The sequence below is a fragment of the Suricata suricatta genome, chromosome 17 (genome assembly GCF_006229205.1).
Source record: "Suricata suricatta isolate VVHF042 chromosome 17, meerkat_22Aug2017_6uvM2_HiC, whole genome shotgun sequence".
NCBI lineage: Eukaryota > Metazoa > Chordata > Mammalia > Carnivora > Herpestidae > Suricata > Suricata suricatta.
Genome location: NC_043716.1, coordinates 40,646,687 through 40,671,592, shown reverse-complemented (window position 1 = coordinate 40,671,592; position 24,906 = coordinate 40,646,687). Strand labels below are relative to the sequence as shown.

Genomic DNA, 24,906 nt, shown 5'->3' with positions numbered 1-24,906 from the left:
AGAGCAGGGAACAGAGGTAGACTGGCTCTCTGCAGGCCCTCCTGCAGGCTGCACGTCAGTCAGCTGCTGAGTGCAGGTGGGCTGACAGTTGGCCTGGAGCCACAGGGCAGCAGGGGAGCTGGTCAGCCAGGGCCAGTGGCAGGACACTCAGAACCCTCAGATCGTGGGGGGCTCTCTTCCCCTGGCCAAGGGGGCTGTGTGGTCCAGCCCTCCGCTGGCCCATCTGTGGAGAGGGGGAGGCAGGTCTCTGGGTGGCACCAGGGGAAGAGAGGGACAAGAGGCCTGTACTCACAGTCTGGAGGGGGAAGGGAGACAGGGTGCCTGCCACTGGCTGTCCTGGCGCCGCAAGGGCTGGTGGCTCTTGGAACAAAGAATGAGGCCTGTGGCCGGGAGACCCCTGACCTCTTTTCAGGATTGCCACTGGGGAGCTGCATCTTCCGCTTGTGGCCAACAAGCGCCACATCCGGGCCAGAGAGTTCTGTAGAACCAGAGCTTGTCAGGAGGCACTGGTGTGCAGGGCTCCGGGACACTGGTGTCTCTGGGGGGTCTGCAATGACGTCAACTGACTCTCCCAGTTCCTGGCAGCTTGCTAGTGGTCCCAGCATCTTGCCAGCCCCCATGGGCTCATCAGGTGCCTTCTTGCTGCCCGCCGTCCCAGCCTGCTCTGGGGTGCCTGAGGCCTGGCACACGTCTTCCTCTTTCATCCTGGGAGGTGCTGCCCTGGGATGGCAGGGCCGGCCAGGTGGTGGAGTCTCGGGACACAGCAGGTCACGATCTGAACACGGGGAGCCCAGCTGCCTGCGGGACAGAAACACTGGGCCTCAGGGCTTAGCTCCAGAGCAGGTGGCAAGTTGGGATCTTTCTGGGTCAGGGCTGAGGGTGGGGCAGGCACGGCACTACCCTTCTGGGTTCTGGCGGAAGGCGAGTGGCTCGCTCTCGGGCCGCCCCTGCAGTAGCGGCCAGTGCTGTCTGCACCTCTCCTGGCTCTGTGGCCTGTGGTCAGGGCTGGCCAGAAGAACAGGTTAGAGGCTGTTCCATTTAATAATTCCACAGCGGAGGCTGTGCCCTTTGGCGGCTGGAGAATGCAGCACCAGAGCTCAGCTCTCCAAGCTGAGCCCAGGGAGGTGAAGACTTGGGTCAAGAGGGAAGAAGCCACAGCAAGCTGGTGGCAGGCAGGGGAAGCTGGGCTGGAGATTCCCTTGCAATCTTTTCTGGGGTAATTCCTAGAAAAGCAGAAAGACTGCATCTTTCTTACCTGTCTGGGAGAAACCCAGGAATCCCCCTCGCTACTTTAGAAGGCCACACGGGGACAACAGCAGCCACAGGCCAGGAGCCACCACTGCAGAGCTGCCCTCCCCATCCCCACAACCACGGCGATGCCTATGCATCAGGATGGGAACCGCGTGCTGGTCTGGCCCAGGCCCCGTCAGCTGAAGCCACAGACCCTGGTCGTGTCCGGCTCCCTCCCTGCTACAGTGGGCGGCAGCAGGACGGTGAGGACACGACGGTGCCCGTCATGCCGGGAGGACCGCTCAGGATGCTCACCTGGGGGAGCCGGCCCGGAAGGGGGTGTCCACCAAGCTGTGGCTGAGCTGGGCAATGACCCGATCGACTTCTGCATACGGGTGGGCTTCTAGGGCAAAGCCCTGGTGCTGGGCGCTCTGGAGATGCTGCCCGGGGCGAGAGGGGCGCAGGGCATTAGTAAAGGCCAGGGTGGAACAGGAGTTGGGTGGAGGCCGGGAAGGAAAAGCGTGGTCCGAGCAGCCGGAAGCGGCTGCTTGGCGGGGACGGCTCACCGCGTGGAGCTCCTCAAAGGCCTCTCGGCAGCACTCACAGAAGCCCTTCCTCCTCCTGGGCTGGGTGCGGGTGGCCGACCGCGGGCTGGGCTCTCGGTCCTCGGGCTCTCTGGGGGAAAGCATTGGTTGGGGTTGGGGGAGAAGCAGTCACTGTTGGGGCCCTCGGAGGGAAGGGCCAAGGAAAGAGGCAGGCCTGCCTACACTCGACACCTCCCATCCAAGCCACAAGGAAGGCGAGAGCTCTCAGAGGGCACCCTTTCCAGTCCCTGGCCACCCATCTCAAACCACAGGGCGGGCGCTGGGGGCAGCAAAGACGCCTCCTAGGGCAGTTCCAGCCTGACACCAAACCCACGCTGATATGATCTGCAGGATGAAAGGGGAAAAGCCTCAGGGGCAGTGAGGGCACCGTGCTGTCCCCAACCTCCTCTATCCTGAATGTCCCTTTCCCCTACTTTGGTGGCCTCCTCCCTCACGCTGGCTCGCTCCTTGCATAGAGGCCACCTTCGCTGAGGACTTTCCAATCTCGTTCTCAAACCTGACTTCTCGTTTGAATTTCAGGCCCATCTTTCTAGTGGCTGCTTGGCTGTATGAGCAAGCTCAACCAAGTCCAAAATAGTCCTCTTTGAGGACTTCCTAAGCATGATGCAAAACCTAGAAAACGTAGGAAAAAGCTGATAAATTCAACTACATGCAATCTAAAAAAATGTATGCATGGCAGAAAATGTAAACAAAAGATAAATCACAAACTGGGGGGAGGGAGATATATTCATAACTAATAACATAAAAGGGCTCATTTCCCTAATACATGAAGAGCTCTTTACAAATCAATAAGAAAAGCCATCAATAGCTAAAAAAAAAATGGGCAAAGGATACAAAGGTTCAAATGAAAAGAGATTCAAATGATCAAACATAGGAACCAACTTAACCTCATTCATAATGAGAAAAATGAAAACGAAAATGACACTAGGACAGTTTTCAACCGATAGAGGTCAGGGCGTCGGACAGCTCACTGCACCAGCCAAGGCGGAGGGGAGACGGGCTCAGGGCCAGGGCGTGAGGGCGCACACTGGCATCGCCCCCATGAAAAGCAATTTGGCTGCATTTGTCAACATTATAAATGCAGGTACCCTTTGACCCAGCACCTCCGCTTTTAGGAATTTACTCTACAAATTCACTCTGAGTAAGAGTATTCACTGCAGCATTATTTATAATGGCAAAAGCCCGGAAATAATCTAAGTACAGAGACTGGTTAAATGAAATACCATAAGCCCACACAACGGAAGACCCTGACTCCATAAAAGGGAATGAGGATGCTTTCTAGGTACTAATAGAAAATTAGAAAATTAATCTAGAAAACATCAGTGGGGGGCGCCTGGGTGGCTCAGTCAGCTGAGTCTCTGACTTCGGCTCAGGTCCTGATTTCATGGTTCTTGAAAGTTCAAGCCCCACTTTGGGATAACTGCTATCAGTGCAGAGTCAGCTTCAGATCCTCTGCCCCTCCTGCTCAGGCTCTCAAAAATAAATCATTAAAAGGAAAACAGAATACATCTAGTGGAAAAAGCTAGATCCAGCCCAGCCAGTGTTATACTACTCTATACGAGAGAGAAGGTTACATGATGTACTCCTGCCACATAAGCGATCTTGGGACACAGACCCACGCTCTGGGATTAGAGGGCAGGTGCGGAATACAGACTTTTCATTTTAAACCCTCTGTAACTTCTGAATTTGGAACCAAAATATTTTTAAAAATTAAAAATACTAAACATTTCCTCCCACAGATCTTCTCTGGCTCGCCCTTTCTGCGCCCGCCCCGGGCCGCGCTCTCGCCGGAGTTCCCCCTGCCGCGCCTGCCCAGTGAAGGCTCGCGCTCTCACACATCTGCAGAGGAGGAACACCCACCGCCTACAAGTCACTCCCTGGCCACATGACGCGGCAGGTCCCCAGATTCCTTGCCCCTCAGTTATTCCTGAGGTTTAGCCCCAAAGGCCTCAAGCTCTGGTGTGCACAAAAACCTGCTGGGAGCTCACAGGAATGCAGTTTTGGGGGCTCCACAGCAGAGATGATGTGGGTGCGGAGTCTGAGAACTGCCCTTTCCACGGGACCCCAGGGGACTCTGATAAAGGTGGTCTGTAAATCTTTTAGAAACCAGCCTATTGCCCTCTGGACACAAGTCAAATTCCTCAGTAGGGACGGAAAACCAAGTAAAACGGATGAAGACTCCTAGTGTCTGGGCTAAGTTCCCGGAATAGTCTGCCTAAGGAGTGAACACATGGACATTCCCAAATCAGGCGAGCAGGCTCTTTAGGGGAAGGACCTTGCCTGCAACCAGCCCTTGGTACTCAGACCAGAAAGACCCACCTGGTACCACGTGAGCTGCGCCGGGTCATCGGGGCCTCAAAAGGGCTTCCATCTTTGGGTCCCAGAAAAGAAATTTCAGGAAAGGATTTAAACTGATAGTGGAAAGGACGAAACTCCCTGAAACACAAAAAACTTCCATTTTGACTACAGAGGGGAAGGGATAGGATGGTGAAAGGGGCCCAGCCCAACCCCCTAGAATTCCAATCCTGATAAAATGGCCTCTCCCCTGCACATCTTTTCAGTTCTAGAACCAAACCCTCACCAGCCTTCTTGGTTAGTAACACCTATGCTCTCCCCGTCTACTCATCAAAGCCCGTTTACCCTCCCTGCCCCATCTGCGCTGACGGAAAGTGATGTCGGCCCATTTTTACAGAAGAGGAAACGAAGCGCAAAAGGTTCGGTGGCTTTGCCCAAGGGCTCGCGACTGCTAAGTGGTCAAGACCAGGCAATGAGCCAGGTCTCCCAACTCCTGATCTATCTTCCCACTTTGCTTCCTGACTCTAAACCACCTTTGAGGGGGTGCCTGGCTGGCTTAGTCAATGGAGCATGTGACTCTTGATCTTGGGGTTGGGAGTTCGAGCCCTGCGCTGGGTGTGGGGATTACTTAAAAAATAAAATCTTTAAAAAAAATAATAAATCAAACCACGTTTGAGGACTGTAGCCTTGCACACCTAAATGGAGGAACGTTTAAACCAGAAGAGTGACTTTTTCCTATTCCAGGAAGAGAAACGGTTTTGCTCTGGGCTGCTCCTGGGTGCCGCCTGAGGGGAGGTATTCTGAATGGAAAAGAGTAGCACAGTGAAGGTTCTGGTAGTCAGACCTAGCCAGAGTTGATTTGGCGGTTTGCCTAAAGTTGCTCATGTTCAAGAAACTCTCAGGGCCAGATCTGGTGATCTGTGGATACTCAGCAGAGCCTGCTCGTGGACCGGCAGGCCGCAGGCATGTTTGGTTGTAACAGTCTGCACTCCAGGAGAGAGCGCAGGCCACTGGCTCCCGGGGCGGAGCACGGCGGGAGCCCTGTGGCCTCCGGGGTCTTCTCAGACCCTTAAGAAGGAGGTGCACTTCAGAGCCCCAGTACCCCTCTTTCTTCCTCCTCAATGTTTTGTTTCTGTTTAGAAGGCTGCAAAGTTGAGGTGGGGGAGGCTACGAGGCTTTAGAAGAACACACAAACAGGACCACAAGAAACCTCATCTCCACTCTCGCCTGTGACGCCAGGGGCACACAAACCCGTGTACATCTCTCCAGGAAGCAACGTCGCCTGGGCCCCGTGCAGCGAGACGTCAAGGCACGGGTGGTGTCTTTCAAGCTGCCGCGGATGCGACATTGCTACTTGTATTTAACTGGTGGTGCAGGGGCTGAGGTTGGGACGTACCCGCCATCCCACTGGAACTGGAGAAGAGAGCGCCTTATTGCCACCCTGTGTTCCCTCCGCTAATGTATGGGCCGCCAAAGCCGATTCCGTACTGTGTGCAGGTGCCAAGAAGGAAATCTAGGTCCAGCTGGAGGGGAGGCAGGCGCGACAGGCTCCCAGCACCAGGTCTTTTAGCTGCCCTGCCTGGGGCTGAGGGACCCAGAAAGCTCTGGTCCTGGGAGTCTCGAGTCTCTGCTAGGTTCACATGAGCTTTTCCTTAACAAAGCCAACCCCAACCAACCAACCAACCAAACAAACAAACAAACAAACAAAAAAAAGGCCTTTAGGGGCAATCAGTTAAGTGTCTGATTTTGACTCAGGTCATGATGCTATGGTTTGTGGGCCCAAGCCCTGTATTGAGCTCTGTGCTGACAGCTCAGAGCCTAGAGCCTGGAGCCTGCTTCAGGTTCTGTGTCTCCCTCTCTGCCCCTCCCTACCCCCCCCAACATTAAAAAAAAAAACCTTTACTTTGAGATAATTATAGATCCACGGCTTTTTGACCTAGTGCTTATCGAAGAGTCAGTAATAACCCAAGTGACTAACAGCACAGATTATAGCCAATGTGACCCTCATGCTCTAGGTAGGAAGGGGCGGGACTGGTGGGCAGTCAAGCAGTGAAAAAAGGATACCAGGCAGGACACCTGGATTCTGACCTTGGGCTAAAATTCATTGGCAAAGTGGCCATATGCAAGTCCCTTCATTTCTCTGACCTCAATTTCCCCTCTAGGGAAAGGATGGAGCCTCTTCGTGCCAGTTTTTCCCAGGGCCCTCCCCTCATGAGAGCATGTGTCAGAAAAGGGTTTTGGACAGCCAACTGGAAAGGCTTCAAGTACAGGGTGGTTGTAAAGGGAGTCCCCAACACCACCCCAAGAGCCCTGGCTTCAGCCGCGGGGACCATACTAGCACTGTCCTGGGCCAGTAACAATTCAGTGGTAAGTGTCCGTGTATGTCCACAAGGAAATGAGGACCAGTAATGAGCCTGGAAGGGACATCATAAGCTCATAAAAGCAGAGCATTAGAAAGAGGTAATTCACACCCAGGGGCGCTAAACTCTGACTCACGACCAAGAGGAGCGCCACCTGTGCAAGGCTACCTTCAGAAGCTCCTCCTGGACTGTGGGAGACTTCTCCACGACAGGGGGAGAAAGCGGTTTCCGGGGAAGACAAACGCACAGGGCTGAGGGGCTCCATGACCCCCACATCAGCTCGGGCTCCCTACTCCCCAACTTACCTGCTCTCATCTTCGATTTTGAGGAATGGCGCCTTCAGCCTGGCCACTGGAAAGAAAAAAGCACACACATCAGCCATCTGTTGGCTTCAGTGCAGGGTCCACACCCCCCCCGCCCGCCACAGGAAACACTCACAGAGGTAAGGCTCAGCCAAGTCTAAGAGATGCTCAGAGTGGGAGACTGCGCCACCCCGAGGTACACCTTTCCATTGGCTGAGCAGGATACCCACTCCCATCTCCTCTGGCCTCTCTCCTGGGAGAGAGCGCTCCCCAACTAGGGAGAGGCCGAGGGTGCCCCTGACCCCAAAGCAGGGTACAGGACCCTCCCATTTGTGGATTCTGGAGGCTGTGAGCCGAGGGTTAGAAACCTGGCTGCAGGGAAGATCCCAGCTCGAGCTGGTTTCTGCTAAAAGCCCTAGGTCCTTCCCTGACCTGTCCTCTTGGGAGTCTTAGAATCCTGAAGGGGCCTGAGAATGCTCCCAGGCAGAACAGTCCATGAGGATTCTGGGGTTTTGGGGGGAAAGCAGGGAGGAAGAGAGCTAAAGAGTGTTTAGGGATCACAGCAGAAGGGCAGTAAAAAAAGAAATATGTATATCAAAGGTGAAATCTGGTTCCTGAATGTACAGGGCAGAGGGGTGCTGGGAAGACAAATTTGCTCTGTTAGTCAAGAGATTCATCCTCTACTAGCTAGTCATTCACACAGTTTATAAAATCTCTTAGGTGTGAAGAACCACCTCCACTTCCCATGGTGACCAAAGCCCTGTCGGAACGAACAGCCCCAGACCCCACCCAGAGGCCGGCACCTCCCCGCCCTCAGACCCGCTCGCGGCTCCGCCAGCGCCCAGGCAGAAAGCCGCCTTACTCCTCACTATGGCAGCAGCTCCCATTAATTACTTTTTGGGGGCGATTCCTTGTCTTTCTAATTAACTGAGACAGTGATTAAAATCAATTCCCCCACAGATTTCCTTGAATTTTGAACACGAGAGGTGCCAAGTGACTTTTCTTAGCTCCTGCTTGTGCACGAATAAATGCCACTTAAAGAGCATCTTTGGGAGAAACATCCAGGGGGAGAAACTCTCTTGCGGTCCAAGAGGGGCCGGGAGCCGGGCTGTCAATCTGCCTGTTTGTCAATTTCAGGGAGTCTGGCATTTGGGAAAGTGGTAGGCAGCTGTCAAACTGCCCACCCCAAACTGCTCTTGAGTCAGAAGGAAAAGGAAGCTGAACTTCAGTTAATGCCCAGAACGGGTAGAGGATAGGATGCAGGAGCCAGAGCGGCTGCATGGGGTCCTGGCGCCAAGGAAAAGCCCCGGCCGGGCAGCCCTGGACCTGCTCGTGGATACCCTTCTCCCGCCCTCCTGTCTGCAAAGCTCAGGCCCTGGAAACACCACAGGGCAACACAACCTGGACTCGCTTCCTGCCGCAGAAAAGTGAGCAGATGCTGCCACAGAGGGAGCCATGGGGAAGCGTTTAGGAGGGAGGGACTGCAATTAGATGAGGAAAGCTACCACACTGACCTTTCCGTGTTCTTGACTCTGCTGGACACATTCCCTAAATGGAAAGGGAAAATAGGTTAAGGATACACGGGAGCTAGAGGGTCGAGGAAGCAGGCCTGGTGAGCTGAGTTGCTGTGAGTCTGCCCCACTTTGCTTCCTGCTATGGGCTGGGCCCTGAGCCGGGCACACTGGACCCGATGGCTCCCTCTGCCTCCCCAAGGACGTGAGGAGCAGTGAGCAAGGGGTGTGATTTGAATGGCGGCTGACTGTGTAGAGGAAACGCAGGACTCCGTGAAAGGCCAAGAGGTGCAGAAGCCCCAGGCCTGGGCGCAAACTGGAGCTATGCCACTCGGGGTGTGACGAGCACCCATCTACCTGGTCAACAAATGCAGAGAAAAGTAGGTGACAGACCTGATGCAGAGCAGGTGCTCAGTAAATGGCAGCCTGCATTCTCTAGGCTTTGCTGGCATTCCACATCAGCTTACAGGACAAGTGTAAAGAGAATGCCTCTTGCCTTCCTATGCCCTGTCTTGTGTATTAGGACTCCCTTGGTCAAGACCAACGTTTAGGCCAAGGTCAAACTAATATTACAAACTAAATAGAAAAGAAATCAGGTGGGATTGGGGTGGGGGTGAGCAGGAGAGTTCCAGTGGGTCCAGGAGGTTCTGGATTCTCCTCTAGGCCACACCTCCAGGGCAAACATGACCCAAAGCAGCTTCCCTATTTCTTCAAGTATCAGCAGACTGCACCCAGAACTCATTCTGGAAGATCCCTAAGTATCTACAAAATAGATTATTAAAGTGAACAAAGCCAGGTAAAAATACTGTGCATTTGCATAAAGGGGGGGGAGCTTCTGACATATCTGTTTGTATATGCACGGATCCTGGACGGAAACCTGGAAAACTGTTCGCACTGTTTATCTCAGGGATGGAGTTTGGTGGCTGGGGAAGAGAAATCGCAGGGGATAGAGACTTTCATTGTGTAACCCCTTGAATTGTGAACAATGAAAATCTATGTAACAGCAGTGGCAAAACCCCAAAGACTCCCAGACCAGAGGTTGTGGAGCGAGTGGGCTAAGGAGGTGGCTCCATCTGTACAGATGTGGTCTGCCACCACGCTTGGTCCTACTCCTGGGTGGCAGGCCCTGGGTAGACCTGTAAGGCTTAACCCTTCCTCGGATGTAGGCTGGGTGAAGATACCGTGACTTTAAAAATCAGCCTGGGTTCTCTTGGTGTGTGGTACACAGTTCCAACTCCAGCAAAGGAAGGAAAAGCCAAGTAAGAATTTGGAAGGTGACAGCTATTTCAAACCACGACATCCCCTGCCCCCACCCATGCAATCTGCAGGCTCATCCCTGGCCAAGAGCTGTCCCCGGAACGGCAGCCTGGCCAGCAGGCCATGAGCATTTATGTTTTATCTAGGCCAGGACTACCCACAGGCAGTCCCTGGTCCAGGCCACGGTGAATGCCTCAGTGTACCACGGGGGATCTGTAGGTAACACAGGGAAGAGAGGACAGGGAGGTGGGAGGCTGTGGACACCGGGGGGGGGGGGGGGGGGGGGGTGCTGAGAGGCGGCACTTCTTGTAAGTGATCCAGGATGGCCAAGAACGCATGGCGCGCATGGGGTATGGATTCACCAAAGGTGTCACAGTCTTCGCTGTTTACAAATCATCCATTTCCTTTGGTTCAGCAGGATGACCTACCTCTGGCTTCTTCTTTGGCCCCCGTTTCTTCACACGCAAGGCATCAAGAGACAGCTGTTGCACGTGCATCATCATTTCTGTAGGGGAAACAGAGGGCTGTGGCCGAAGACTCCCACTCCTCATCTCCCCAGCTGGGCCCCTTCCTGGAGTCGGGAGCTACACTTTTCACCGGCCTGGCCCACTGTATCACACCAGCCTTGCCTGCCACCTTCTGGCTATGTGTCACCTCTGCACTTGCTGATAATAAAGAAAGGGCTGGGTCCTCTATCCTGGGAAAAGTGTACCTAAGCTGGCTTCACCCTATTTTGTAGCACTGAATACAGCTCTTGAATAGGAGGTGCCTTATGGCTCACACAAGCTTTAATGTACCACCAAAGGGCTGCTTCCGAGGGGGGAAGACCAGCCATGTGAGTTGCTTGGGTGTGGCTACAGATGGAAGGCCCAGCAGGTGCCTCCCTAACATACAGGAAGGCAGGACATTAGACCACATCAGAAATGGCTGATTCTCTGGTGACAACGGAGCCTCCCACATCCCAGACCAGGACCTTCCCAAGCAGTTTTCTACTGCCTGACAGATCTTGGGCTGGATCCGGATTAGCTTCCTACAATGGAGTAGAGAAAACCCCAGATTCAAAGTGAGAGCCAGTCACTTGCCAGCCGACTCAGGACAGCTTTTTTTTTTTTTTTTAAGTTTCTTTATTTTGGGGCGCCTAGGTGGCTCAGTTGGTTAAGCATCCGACTCTTTTCAGCTCAGGTCATGATATCATGGTTTATGGGTTTGAGCCCCGCCATCAGGCTCTGTGCTGACAGCACGGAGCCTGCTTGGGATTCTCTCTCTCCCTCTCTCCCTGCCCCTCCCAGCTCATCTGCTATCTCAAAATAAATAAAAACTTAAAGAAAAAAGAAAAAATAAAGTATATTTACTGAGAGATAGAGAGCATGTGCACATATGTGCATGCCAGCAAGCATGAGCAGGGGAGGGGCGGGGGGGGAAGAGGATCCCAAGCTGTCTCCTTGCTGTCAGTGCAGAGCCCAAGAGCCCAACTACGTGATCGTGACCTGAGAGGAGATGCTTAACCAACTGGGCCACCCAAGGCAGGAGAGCTATTCTAATGTAACTTTATTACAACCTGCGAAGAGGTGGTTATAGTGAGGAAACCCTACATAAAAGAACATGAAAAAATGTTTTTAAAATTTCATTTTTCAATTAAAAAATATTTTTAATAAACATTTTGCATAAAAATAATTGAAAAAATTTAAAGGTTATACCAAATGTGGGGCTCGAACTCACAACCCCAAGATCAAGAGTTGCATGTTCTACCCACTGAGCCAGCGAGGCTCCCCGAAAGAACATGAAATTGAGTCAGGTCAAACTAGGTTGGATTCTGGGCCACACTCTTCACTTCTGATGAGACGATGGATAATTCACCTAATATCTAAGGCTCAATGACCTCATCTGTACAATGCACAAATGACTGCAGTGGGGACTGACCTGAGCTAATGCCTTGCACAGAGTACCAGCTGGTAAGTGGCTGTGGCCACCAGGAGGACTTCCTGTCTGTGAAACAGGGTTCCACACCAGCTCAAGGAGGGCTGTGGTGCGGTTCCACAAAGTGGCGCCTTCCAGTGCCCACCCCTGCCATGCTGCTGGTCTCCATGCCCCCCAGCTCTGTGGGTCCACATGGTGAGTGGGTACATCTGGCTTTCGGCTAGCTCATACTGGCCGACACCCCTCTAAAAGCGGATGCTCCCCGTCAGTCACCGACGACACGCCTCTACAGAAGCCCCAGGCAGAAACGGTACCGTCCACATGCAGGATCCTCACTCCCCAGGAGCGGGCACTGGTCAGGAGACTGCTGCTGCTCCCACCACCTCCGCCGCCGCCGCTCCCCTGGAAAGGCGAAGCCATCAGGCAGGAGCAAGAGACTCCCCAGGGCCTTAAGCAGCTCTGAGGCACCCCGTGAAGAGATGCTGTGGGAGAGTCTACCCCAGTCCCCAAGGAGACCCTGTCCTCCTCAAGGGTTGGTCACAGCGGGAGGCGGGGACTGTCATCAGGAAGCAGCACAGGCTTCTCAGCGAGCTGTCAGGAGGGCCTCCATGAGGGAAAGCGCTCACAATAAATACCACTGACAGTCACCATCACCAAGCAGGGCGCTGTGCGGCCTCAGGCTGTTCCCTGCCCTGCTGCCCCAGTGCGGCGCACCGCCTTCCCCCCACACAGCCCACGCACCCTTCCCGATGTCACTTTACCTACTGCGCTCGCGGGGTCACCTGAACACCTCCTCCCTCCGCTTCACTTTACTGACTCTGGGTTCCACAAAAGGGATAAACAGCTAAAAGATGCACAAAGTCTGGCTTATGTGCAGCGTGGCCCCCCTCCAAGGTGCTCGTGCTAGGCTCTGGTGTTGGAAGGATTAGGGAGTCAAATCCGGGCTCTCCCACTGCCCCCTGGGCGACAAATCACTTAACTCCTCTGAGCTCTACTTCCTCATTTGTGAGGAGAAAAGGAGGACGGTACATCTCACAGGTTGTGCGCCTTGGGTCAGGACTTCAGGCGACCCTCATAAGAAAGGTTAAGTCCTCCCCTGTGCCCGGTGCACCTGCAGCGCCGCCCTCCGCTCACCTGGTTTCTGATGGCTTTCTGCAGCAGCTCCTTCCCCCTGCTCAAAGGCACCTGACAGGAAGAGAAGAGCAGTGAGGTGCGTGAGGCAGCCTGCCTGTGCACAAACAGGTGTTCACACAGGTGCTGCTGAGGTCTCGGGAGTCCATGACATCCGAGGAGCAGCAGAGACGAGGGCCTCGAGAACGTTTTGGAAGTTAAGGCAAAGCCACACACAGTCCCGGGTCACCCGTGGGTGGCTGCAGCTTGGACCCAGGTGGAGAAGGGCATTCTGGATTTACCCAAGGCCAAAGTGTCACCAATACCCAGAGGCCTCTCTTTACGAGACACCCCCAGCAGATAGGCCGGGGCCAATTTCAACAAGCCGTCTCTGGGTTACAGAGGACCTTCCTACTGTTTTTGACCCTCTGATTCTGAAGCCTCCTAAAGAGTGAAATGTATCACAGAGGGAACAGCATGGGGATAACAAGTTGAGGAGGTTTTTAGATCCTGAGCTATGATAAAATATTTTCAGTCTCTGAATTCAAATGAGAGATTAAATTAAACCAGATGAAACGAAAGCCAGAGACCGCCCACAACGGCTCACCGAGGCCTACTTCCTCTGCTCAGAGAGCACACCTTTGCCACCCGAGGTTCTTACCGAGTCTGCGGGTTTCTGTGGAGGCCCGGGGTGGCCGCACTTTGGATGGGCCGTGGACGGTGTCTGCACCTTGACCCGGCTGGGACAGCCTCTGTGGCCTGTCCCACCGCTCTCTGCCTTCACTTCCCTGCGGTTGGACACGATGTAACTTACTTCTTTGCTCAGAAAACCCTCAATTACCTGAAACCAGATCACAGACGTGGCTGAAAACCAAAAGGCAGATGTAGAATCATTGATTTTGAGAGGTTGGGAAGGAAATCTTGGCTGCCAGAAGTTTCAGAATCAATGTCCTTAAATAGACCAAATGCAGTTTTGTGCCGAGCCCTCGAGAAGACATCATCCTGAAACATAATAGGGTTTATATATAATACAGGTTTTGTCTCCGGCACTGCTGCTCCTGACCCAGCGGCAGAAGGCCACAGGCTCTGTGATTTGACCAGATTGAGCCTGCACAAGGCGAGAGCACACTGAAGGGGCCCGGCACGATTAAATGTAGCTTGGTTAAGCCACGGCCTTCCTGTGAAGATACTCGGGGGCATCCAGACACACCACACCTGTGATCTTGACCGCACTACCAAAAATAGGAACGGAAATATGAAACAAGACAGAATTTGGTCGCTACCAAGCTGCACAGGTATCATCACCTGTGAGCTCCTCATCGGCACTGAGAGGGTCTGACACATCTTTGTATCTCCAGGGCCCAACATGGTGCCTGAAGCATAAGGACACTTAACTCGTAATCGTGGGGAGAAGAAAAGATGGAAATAAGGAGAGGCGAGGTGGCTACTGCTTAGTGACCCCCTCTCCAGGGAATAACCCCTGCTTCGTAGCATGTGTGCTGATTTCCGGCGGGTAAGTGAATACTCCCACTATGGCGGATTTCAAGCTACTGACATGACGTTACTGAACGTGGAACTGGAAAGAGATGCTAATAAGTGGCTCCACCTCCAGCACACCCTAAAAGCACACCTCTATAAAGGGTGACTAGATGAGAAACTTGGCACTGAGCTTAAAACCAAACCAAACGAAATCAAACCAACAACTGTTTAGGCTCCTCAAACACACGGTCTACCAGTGACACGGCAATTCTGCTTCTAGGAATGTCCCCCAAAGAACTGGAAACAAGGACTTGAACAGATACCTGCACACCCTTGCTCACCCAGCATTATTTATAAAAGCCAAAAAATGGAAAAAACTCAAGTGACCAACAGATGACTGGGTAAGCAAGATGGGATGTATACATGCACTGAAACATCACTGAGCCATGACGTGTGGACACACGCCTCAACACGGATGGGCCTGGAAGACATGATGCCAAGTGAAAGAAGGCAGCCACGAAAGAACGATCATCTGTGAGTCCACTGAAAGGAGGCCTCTAGAATAGCCAAATTCACAGAGACAGGACGTGGATTAGACACGGGTTGCAGAAAAGGGAAGTGGAAAGTTCTTGCTTCCTGGTTACAGAGTGGCTGTGTGGGATGATAAAAGTGGCAGAAAACAGTGGTTATGACGACCCAACTGGGTGAATGTAATCAGTGCCAATAACTACACTTACAAAGGATTGATACGGCATGTTTTATGTTGTATACGCTTTATCACAATTAAGAATCTTTCAAGTCGTGGCTTGAATGAGAGTATCCACCTTCTGCAAGATGGCAAAGACAAATGCTGGGGGAGGGTGGGAGTAGGGCAAAGACTGTCCGACATAAACGCGGCTGATGGTCTGACGCCCGCTCGTCCCTCCCGCCCCGCTGTGCCTACCCCTCTGCAAGGGGACCGCGGTGCCTCCTCTCAGGAGGCACAGCCCCCTCTTCCATCGCCTTGAATCCTTTTGGACGACAAGACATAGTGAAACATGTTCCAGAGCCTATCTCTCAAGAGGTCTTGGAGCTTCTCCCTTCCCTTTTCTTGGAGAGCCACCACCAGACGGCCGCGTCTACGGGCTGGTCTAGCTCACCGTGTCCACTAGGCTGGTTCACATACGTGCAACACATGTAAGAAGCCTCTCAAATGACTCCCGGGAAGCCACTCGGAGGCAGCGAGCACCAACTCGCAGATGTGCAAGGGAGGGCGGCTCGGTCCCTCCGGCCAAGCCGACCCTCCACCCAAATGCGGCTGCGGGGTGAGCCTGGATGAGGCCGGCAGAGGAAGCATCCAGCCGACGCACAGAGTAGGAAGAGACAGCTTGTTTTAAGCCCCAGTTCCGGGGTGGGTTTTTTTTTTTTTTTTTTAACACAGCAAAGGCTAAATGACAGAAGAGACTAAAAGTTCAAGACGTAATTTGGGGCCAATTTGGGTGTACGATCATCATTTTGGTGCATTCCCCCACTGCCGAGTCTCTATATTCCTGAGCTTCTGTTCATTTGGTAGCAAAGAGCCTCTGCATTCCAAGCTTATTCGAGTCGTTTCCCTAGTTGCCTGCCTCTTCGGAGCCAAGCACTACCACCCCGTTTTCTAAACTTGAGAGCTCCCCACGTCAACCCCTTACTAAATACCACGCGGCACACACACACCTTAAAAATGGTTTAAAGGACTCAAATACAGCAAATGCTTCTTACCCAAAGTTTTTCCACCAGTGTTACTCAAAAGAGTTAAAATTTAGAAATAATCTCAATGTCCTCAGAGTAACAATTAGGTAGATTAATAATCTACTCAAAGAAATATATTCGTATTACAAATAACATATATGAGGGACAATAATGATAGAAAAGTGCTAATGCTTTAAGGTTATGGGTAAAATGCTGGTAATCAAAAACGTATTCATGATCACAGTTACACAGAAAATAAGCATTAAGAAAACCAACAAAACAAGAATAGAGATACAAGGAGAGGAGTGCTTACCCAGGTTGGGTGTATTGAGTTGAAATGGGGAATGACCGACAATGGGTATGGGATTTCTTTTTGGGGTGATGAAAAGGTTCTAAAAACGTGTATTAACACAGCTTGCACATCTCTGTGAATATACCAAAAAACACCTTACCTGGGTGAACTGTATGGTATATGGACTACATTTCAATAAAGCTGTGAAAAAAGGGGTGCCTGGGTGCTAAGCATCCAACTTTTCATTTATTTTTATTTTCTTTTTAATGTTTATTTTTGAGAGAGACTGTCAGAGCATGAGCAGGGGAGGGGCAGAGAGGGAGACAGAATCTAGAGCCAGCTCCAGGCTCTGAGCTGTCAGCACAGGACCCAACGTGGGGCTTGAACCCACAACCGTGAGATCATGACCTGAACTAAAGTCAGACGCTCAACTGACGGAGCCACGCAGGCGCCCTGTAAGCATCCAACTCTTGATTTTAGTTCAAGACATGACCTCACAGTCCATGAGCCCTGCAGAGCCTACTTGAGATTCTCCATCTCCCTCTCTCTCTGCCCTTCCACTGCTCACTCTCTCTCTCAAAATAAATAAATGGATATTAAAAAAATAAAAATAATAATAAAGCTGTGAAAAAAGAGTCCAGAAGCAAAGATATCAAATACCTGGAAGTCACAGAGGGAATCTCCAGCTCCTGCCCTACAACCCACAAAGGCACACGAGGTCACAAGTCATAAGCAGGTTACATACCCCACCCAGTTGCTGGATGGCCCCCGTCAAAAACTGGAGACTCTTGCCAGCAGGCAGATCCAGATAAAAGGACTTTCCAGAGAAGGGCTGCCTCCCAGCATCTGCAGAGTTCTTCCGGCATTTTTCCAGACCACTGGAAGCTTCCAGCTGAGCCCCTAGGAAAGAACAAAGGGGAACAAAGTGAGAAGCATGGGCTGAGAGTCTCGGGCGCCGAACAATGCTCAACGACAGTGACTGCAGCGTGCCCTGACCAGGCCCTGGACACGAACCTGGAACTAGCTTTCCTCCCTTCGTGAGGCTCAGATGCCAAGAGCTCAGAACCTGGTACCTGGATGGCAGGAATGTAACACGGTGCAGCCGCTTGAGAAAACAGTGTGGCAGCCTCTCAGAAAGCTACCCGTAAAGTTAACACACGACTCTGCAATTCCACTCCTACGCATAAACCGGGAGGAAGGAAACTGTATGTCCACATAAAAACATGTACAAGAATGTCCACAGCAGCAGTATTCATTCAGTCCACAGGAAATAATTCAATAGTAAATAAAATGATAAGCAAAAGGTGGCATATCCACTCAACGGATTATTTTCAGAAGGGGGGCAAACGAGCCACTGACACATGCTCAACCAGGACGAATCTCAAACACATGCAAAGCCAGAACAGCCAGATACAAAAGACCACATATTTCACTGCATTTATATGAGATGTTCAGAAAAGGAAAAGACAGAAGGACAGAAATTGGATTTGTGGTTGCCTAAGACAGGGTGGGATAAGAAGTGATTGAAAATGGGCATGAGGTTTTTTTGGGGTGATGAAAAATATTCTAAAATTAGATTGTTGTATTAGTTGCACAACTCTGTAGACTAAAAGTCACTGAAAGCATACAAATGAATTAAAAAAAATTTTTTAATGTTTTTTTATTTATTTTTGAGAGACAGAGAGAGACAGTGCGAGCAGAGGAGGGTCAGAGAGAGAGGGAGACACAGAATACAAAACGGGCTCCAGGCTCTGAGCTAGCTGTCAGCACAGAGTCCTACGTGGGGCTCGAACCCACGAACCATGAGATTATGACCTGTGCCGAAGCCGGACGCTTAACCGACTGAGCCACCCAGGTGCCCCTGTTTTTATTTTTGAGAGAGACAGAGTGTAAGCAGGGGAGGGAAAGAGAGAGAATGGAAACACAGAATCTGAAGCAGGCTCCAGGCTCTAAGCTGTCAGCACAGAGCCTGACACAGGGCTCAAACTCACAGACCGTGAGATCATGACCTAAGCTGAAGTCGGATGCTTAACTGACTGAGCCACCAAGGCATCCCTGTAATAATTTTAAATAAAACATTCAGGTCAATTTTCATTAGGTATACCATTCTTTTAAAATATTTGTTCTGAGCCACAAGAATATGCATGCTTTAATAAAGATAATTTATGATCAGAGAAAAAAATAGAAATAAATAAACCTTAGTATTTGTATAGTCTCAAGATGTTTATTATAAAGGTAAAATAGTAACTTATGAGTGAAGAAACCTGCCAGACACTCCTTTGATCAAATGGTCAATGTGACCAAAGCTGAGACCTACCCTCTTCATGTGCCTCTGACACCACATCCTACAAAGGGCATAACATCACTTCTTTGTGAAAAATGCACAACTTGGATCCAACCACAGGGACACAGTGAACAAACTCAAATTGACAGGCATTCTGTCCTTCAGAAGTACCAAGGTCATGAACAACAAACAAAGAAGACCTCCTCCCAAATAGAAGGGAGACTAAGATATGACAACTAAAGCTGTGTGGGATTCTGGATTGGATCTAAAACAGAAAAAAAGATGCCAGGAAACTAGCAGAACCTGAATAAGATTTATAGATTAGTTAATATCTTATCAATATGATAATTCCCTGAGTTTTCAAAGTGTACTATGGTTACATAAGACGTTAGTACTTGGAAGAAGCTGAGCGTATACATGAGCCCCCTGACTATTTTTGAATTGTCTGAGACTGAAATTTCATTTTTTTAAAGAGCAGTGACTTTTTAAAAAAATGTTTTAACATTTATTTGTTTTTGAGAGACAGAGAAGAGACAGAGAGTGAACAGGGGAGGGACAGAAAGAGAGGGAGAACACAGAATCTGAAGCAGGCTCCAGCCTCTGAGCTGTCAGCCCAGAGCCCAATGTGGGGCTTGAACCCATGAACCGTGAGATCATGACCTGAGCCGAAGCCAGATGCTCAGCCAACTGAGCCACCTAGGCGTCCCTGAAATTCCTTTAAAATGAAGAATGAACAGGGGGGAAAAATTGAGTTCAATCTTATAACACAGTATGAGCTGGTAGCTCAGATGGAGGAACTCTTCCAGAAGGTATTGGGAGGAGATAAAGATATGGACAACTGAGAAATTCAAAAACGGAGAAGACAGAAATAGAAGTGTAAGCAACATCACAGAGGGGCTGCAAAGGGAAAGAAAAAAAGTACGGAGACAACGGTCTAGGCTTCTGAATAAATGTGGAGGATGAATATGAGAACTTTTGTTCTCTCCCCAAATCCTACTAAAAATGACAGGAAGAGAATAAAAATGGACAGAGACACTGGCAAGAAGATGGCAACAGGCAAGAGGCCATTAAACTGTGGAAGCTGAAAAGCAGGTGGAGGAGTGGAAAACAGGCAGGAGACCAGAGGAAGCGGCATCTAAGGCCAAGAAGCAGCAAGCTGGAGCGGAAAGGCCCTGAAGCTGGAGGGACCAGAAGAGAATGCCGGAGTGAAATGGGGTGCTGGAAAAGACATTCTCTGAAAGCCTTTAACAGGAACAGCTCGATGCCCAGGACCTTCCCCTACCCTGGCAGAAGACTACAGCAGTGGTGGGGTGCCTGGATGGCTCAGTCAGCAGAGTATGTGACTCTTGATCTCTGAGTCGGGAGTTCAAGCCTCACGCTGGACAAGGAGTCCACTTAAAAAAAAAAAAAATTAAAAAAGACTACAGGAGTGCTGCTTCATGTTGTATAATGCACAGGACGACCCCCCGCAACAGAATGATCTCGTCCTTAATGTCAATAGTGCTGAGAATGAAAACTCCCCGGACTAGAGGAACCTGAGCACAGGTGAGAGCAGGGATAAAGCCCCAGGGAACAGATTAAGATGGTGTCCACATTCGGAACGGTGAGACCTGTGTCCTCTTCCCCTACTGAACTCCCAGAATGCTGACAACCACACTTATAACCTGCAACGTGATAGCAGTAGGCAGTGACCCCTTGGAAGGTAGTTACGTTTAGGTGATTATCATCAGGTACAGCCCCCTCCATGGGACTGGTGTCCTTCTAAGAAGAGAGAGCAGAGCGCACACTCTCCCTCCATCCAGGAGGGCACAAAGAAGAGGTCATGTGAACATACAGTGAGATGGCAGACATGAGCAAGGCAGGAAGTGAGCCCTCACCAAGAACTGGGTCTACTGGCACCTTGATCTTAGACTACCAGCCTCTGGTCATACGAGAAATAAATGTGTTTAAGCCACTGTGTTTTGTTACAGCAGCCTGAAATACAAGATACCCCCCCACCCCCACCCCAGGGCATCTGGGTGGCTCAGTCGGTTAAGCATCTTGGCTCAGGTCATGATCTCATGTTTTGTGAGATTGAGCCCTGAGTTGGGTTCTGTGCTGACACGTGGAGCTTGCTGGGGAGTCCCCCCCCCCTCTCTCTCTCTGCCCTTCCCCATGCTGGCACACACTCCCTCTCAAAATAAATAAGTAAACATTAAAAAAAAATAAAAGGACAGAGGCACTTGGCTGACTCACTTAGTTAAGCACCCACTTCGGCTCAAGTCATGATCTCATGGTTTGTGAGTTTGAGCCCCACGTCGGCTGTCAGCACAGAGCCTAGAGCCTGCTTCGGATTCTGTGTCTCCCCCTTTCTCTCTGAGGTTCCTTTGATGTGAGCTTGCTCTCACGCTCTCAAAAAAAAAAAAAAAAAAAAAAAAAGACACCGCCACCCCAAATTGCCAGGCTCCAGCCTGATTACTTACAATGAAGTCTATCAGCTGATAACCCCCTTCCAATTGGCTTTTCACTGGCTCACTTTTATTTCTTTTTATGTTTATTTATTTATTTTTGAGAGACAGAGATAGCACAAGCAGGAGAGGGTCAGAGAGAGGGAGTCACAGAATCCAAAGCAGGCACCAGGCTCTGAGCTAGCTGTCAGCACAGAGCCCAATGCGGGGCTCGAACCCACGAACCGAACCATGAAATCGTGACCTGAGCCGAAGCCAGATGCTCAACCTACCGAGCCACCCAGGCGCCCCTCATTGGTTCCCTTTTAAATATGAATGGGTAATCAAAGATCATGAGATATTTAAAAAAAGCTTTTTAACAAGAAATCTGACTACCAAACAGAAAAAAGAACTTAGAGGAAATAGAGACAATACAGGAAAGCAGAAGAAACCTAAAAATACCATAAATATTCTCAGAGAGATAAAGGAATACATTGTGTTCCATAAACACACAGACAGGTATAAAAAAGGAAACATAAAGAGAAGAAAAACTTTTTAGAAATGTATAATATGAAAAAAAAGAAATGTATGTTACAAAACTAAATCTAATATGATTGCAGATTACATTGAAGAAATCTTCCAGAGAAGAGAACAAAAGACAAATAGATGGAAAGTGAAAGAGAAAAACAAGAAAACCAAGGAATCAGTCCATGAGAGCCAACATCTGAATACAAAGTTCCAGAAATAGGAAAGAAAGGAAATGGAGGTGATGGATACTGCAGAAACAAAGCTAACAGCTTTCAGAATGAAAGAAAAGGGATTTCCAGACTGAAAGTTTCCACCAAGTACCAACTCCATGAATGAAAAAAGTCCCCACCATCAGGGCCCACTGTCAAGAAATTTCAGGACATGAAGGAGAAAACAAAACAAAACAAAATCCCACAAAATACAGGATTTTGGCTTCATTTCAGGTCATACCGGAGACTAGTAATTTAAAAGCCTTTCTAATACAGGGACTCAGTGGGCTAAGCATCTGACTTTTGATTTCCACTGAGGTTACCATCTCACAGTTCTGAGCAAGAGCCCTGAGTTTGGCTCTGTGCTCAGTGTGCGGCCTGCTTGGGATTTTCTCTCTCTGCCCCTCCTCACCACATGCGCTCTCGCTCTCTCTCTCTCTTAAAATAAAAATTAAAAAAAAAGCCTTTCTAATATAAAATATCAGGCTAACATATAAATACAAATCCCACCTAACTGCTGAGTTCACAAAATCAATAAATGAGAAGACTCCACAAATGCCCCAAATAATGAGAAACTGAAAACCACTCAGCTGAAAGCCAATGCCAAGTGCCCTGAGGGAATTTGTGGGTTTAAAAGCGAAGGGTTTGGGACTGATAAACCTGACCAGGCCCAGGGAGATAAGGTCTTGCACCTGCTGAGAGTGAGGAGTTAGGATTGAGAAATCCCACAAGAATCTAGGAGAAAAGGTAAATCAGAAGATAATCTATCCACCAAAAGAGACTAAAAGGAATACTCTCTCTTAGCCTGGGCTCTGCAGGAAAAATATCTTCTCTGAGAATTCATAACCAGAGGCCTCCCAAGAATCTGGAATTCAAATTCACATTATGTATGTGGCCTAAGAACCCACTACCATCAAACAGAGAAATTAACATAAAAAGTAATCCCAGCTCCTAAGGCCTTTCGCATACTTCCAATAATCAAATACAAAGCAATTCTAGAGGCACAGCTTAGCTCAGGGCTCCCCAAATTTCCTCAGATAAAGCATCATCAAATATTAATTCACCCTCCAACATTATAAACAACATCCATTTATCCTCAACCACTTCTTACTAAAGGACTTCACAGAGGTATCCTTGGGGGTGAAGGAAGCTAGACCCAGAAGGCAGGCCTGAAATGCTAAAAACTTGACAAGAATATGTATAAATCTAAACAATCACTGATGTAGAAAACAGTAATAATAATGACTAATTTGGAAGTTAAAAAAGACAAGACAATAATCATATTGCTACGAGATGACAATAATGCTAAATGGGAACAGGGATGGCTCAGAGACAGACCAGTCTAGGCCCTTGTGTTCGCGCGGAAGGTAGAAATATTCACATCAGACTTTGCCACAGTGCACTAGAAACTACAAAAAGTGGGGCGTGGCTGAATCACCACATTGTGCACATAAAACAACACAATACTGTACATAAATTATACTGGAATGAAAAATTAAAACACGGTGCCTGGATAGCTCAGTCGGTTAAGTGTCCGATTCTTGATTTGGGCTCAGGTCATGATCTCACGGTCATGAGCTTGGGCCTAAGTTGGGCTTCCAAGCTGAGGGTGGAGCCTGCTTGATTCTCTCCAGGGGGCGCCTGGTGGCTCAGTCGATTCACTCCTGTTTTGGCTTAGATCATGATCTCGGGTTCGTGAGTTCAAGCCCCATGTTGGGCTCTGTGCTGACAGTGCACAGACTGCTTAGGATTCTCTCTCTCCCTCTCACAAAAATAAAAAATAAACATTAAAAAAAGAGAAGAAAAAAGCAGATCACTTACAAAGGAACAAGAATCACACCTACGTCCATTATCAACAACACTTTTTTTTTTTTTTTTTTTAGTGTTTTATTTATTTTATTACAGTGAGAGACAGAGCATGAGAGGGGGAGGGTCAGAGAGGGAAGGAGACACAGAACCGGAAGCAGGCTCCAGGCTCTGAGCTAGCTGTCAGCACAGAGCCCGACGCGGGGCTCGAACCCACGAACGTGAGATCTGACCTGAGCTGAAGTCGGAGGCTTAACTGACTGAGCCACCCAGGCGCCCCAACTTTTTTTTTTTTTTTTGAGAGACAGATAGTGCAAGTGGGGTAGAGAGAGAGGGAGAAAGGATCCGAAGCAGGCCGTGCGTTGACTTGAGTTCGAACTCACAAACAGTGAGATCATGACCTGAGCTCAAGTCGGGTGCTTAACCTACTGAGCCACCCAGGCACCCCCAACAACATCTATTTTTTGCAGAAGAAAATACTGAAGGAAAAAAACTTTGACTCAAGAATTTTAACAAAAAGATGAAATCAAGATATTCTCAGGCATATACAAGCCTCAGAAAGTTTACCACATAAAGTCCCCTTTGGAAAACACTCTTGGACAATCCTCTCCAGCAAACAAGGAGTAAATAACTTAGTACTGTTTCAAAGGCAACCAAAGCTTGTATCTCTAACAATCCAGGACTAAAACAAGAAAAAATGGAAGGAAAGGGGGAAGGGAGGGTATTGAGGGAAGGGAATATGGCTGCAATACTTGTCTATTTCTGGGGGTGTTTAAGTTTATGGTAAAAATATCCATGAATATGGGCTTAATAAGGTACTCTATCCTGACTCCCCATCTAACTAATTTTGTTAGTAATAGCAGATTGAAAGCTTTTCTTTGACCTTTACCACGACTTCCTAAATGCTTCATGCCATCCCTCCATATACACACACTCAAAGCCACTATGGAATTAGGAAACCCCAATTCTCAACCTTTTCATCCCAAAACTTGGTGCAGGAGTAGCCGACTTCGACCTCGTACCCCTAGTTCTGACCTGTTACCTACCTACGACCGGAGCCCGGAGACCACTCTCAGCCATAGAACTCCGCTGCTCAGAGAATTTGCCGTCGCCTAAGAAAGGACAAAACGGCATCAGAACCACCTTCATCAGCCTTCGACCTTCCACTAGCCCCTCCCCCTGCCTCCCAATTCCCGCAAAATCCCCATCGCGGCTCCCGAGAAAACCCAAGACTGAACTCCATCACAATCCACATCCCAGCTCACCTCCCGTGCCTTCAGTCTCTTCGCACCCTCCAGACCTATACCTTCAACCCCTGTGAGCCGCCCTTCTCGGCCCCTCTACACTCAGCTTCTGCACCTATCCGCTCCCCAATTCCGGGGCACCTTCCCGATCTCTTAGCCTCTCTACACACGTGTAACTCCTTCCACCTTCCTTCCTACCCCATCTTCCCTTCCCGGCACCCGTACCCTTTCTTGGCTCCCTCCTCAAGGTCCCCGTGGTATATTCGCGGGCTCCATGAGCCTTTTCAAACGACCGAGCGCCCGTGGTCTCCCGGCAAGAACACCACCAGTCTCCAGGCGCC

At 49.9% G+C, this 24,906-nt stretch overlaps 1 protein-coding gene across 1 annotated transcript; it reads right to left on the bottom strand.

Moving 5' to 3' along the window:
- On the bottom strand, window positions 1-24,906 carry DBF4B (DBF4 zinc finger B). The gene is made up of 13 exons (XM_029927907.1): window positions 24,791-24,906; window positions 24,368-24,433; window positions 16,814-16,968; window positions 13,249-13,428; window positions 12,612-12,662; window positions 11,792-11,879; window positions 9,989-10,065; window positions 8,307-8,340; window positions 6,796-6,841; window positions 4,155-4,271; window positions 1,797-1,905; window positions 1,546-1,670; window positions 1-798 (listed from the first exon to the last, which is right to left on the bottom strand). The coding sequence occupies exons 2-13, from the start codon at window positions 24,399-24,401 to the stop codon at window positions 123-125; spliced, it is 1,692 nt and encodes a 563-aa protein (XP_029783767.1). The 5' UTR covers window positions 24,402-24,433; window positions 24,791-24,906; the 3' UTR covers window positions 1-122.

Bases quoted from the DNA above. Each gene is read 5' to 3' on its own strand.
- DBF4B (XM_029927907.1), bottom strand. From the start codon at position 24,401: ATGGCTGAGAGTGGTCTCCGGGCTCCGGTCGTAG. The intron at 6,842-8,306 runs GTCAGTGTGGTA...TTTTCTTTCCAG, and splicing joins AGAGTCAAGAACACGGAAAG to TGGCCAGGCTGAAGGCGCCA. The intron at 1,671-1,796 runs GTGAGCCGTCCC...CGCCCCGGGCAG, and splicing joins CCTTTGAGGAGCTCCACGCG to CATCTCCAGAGCGCCCAGCA.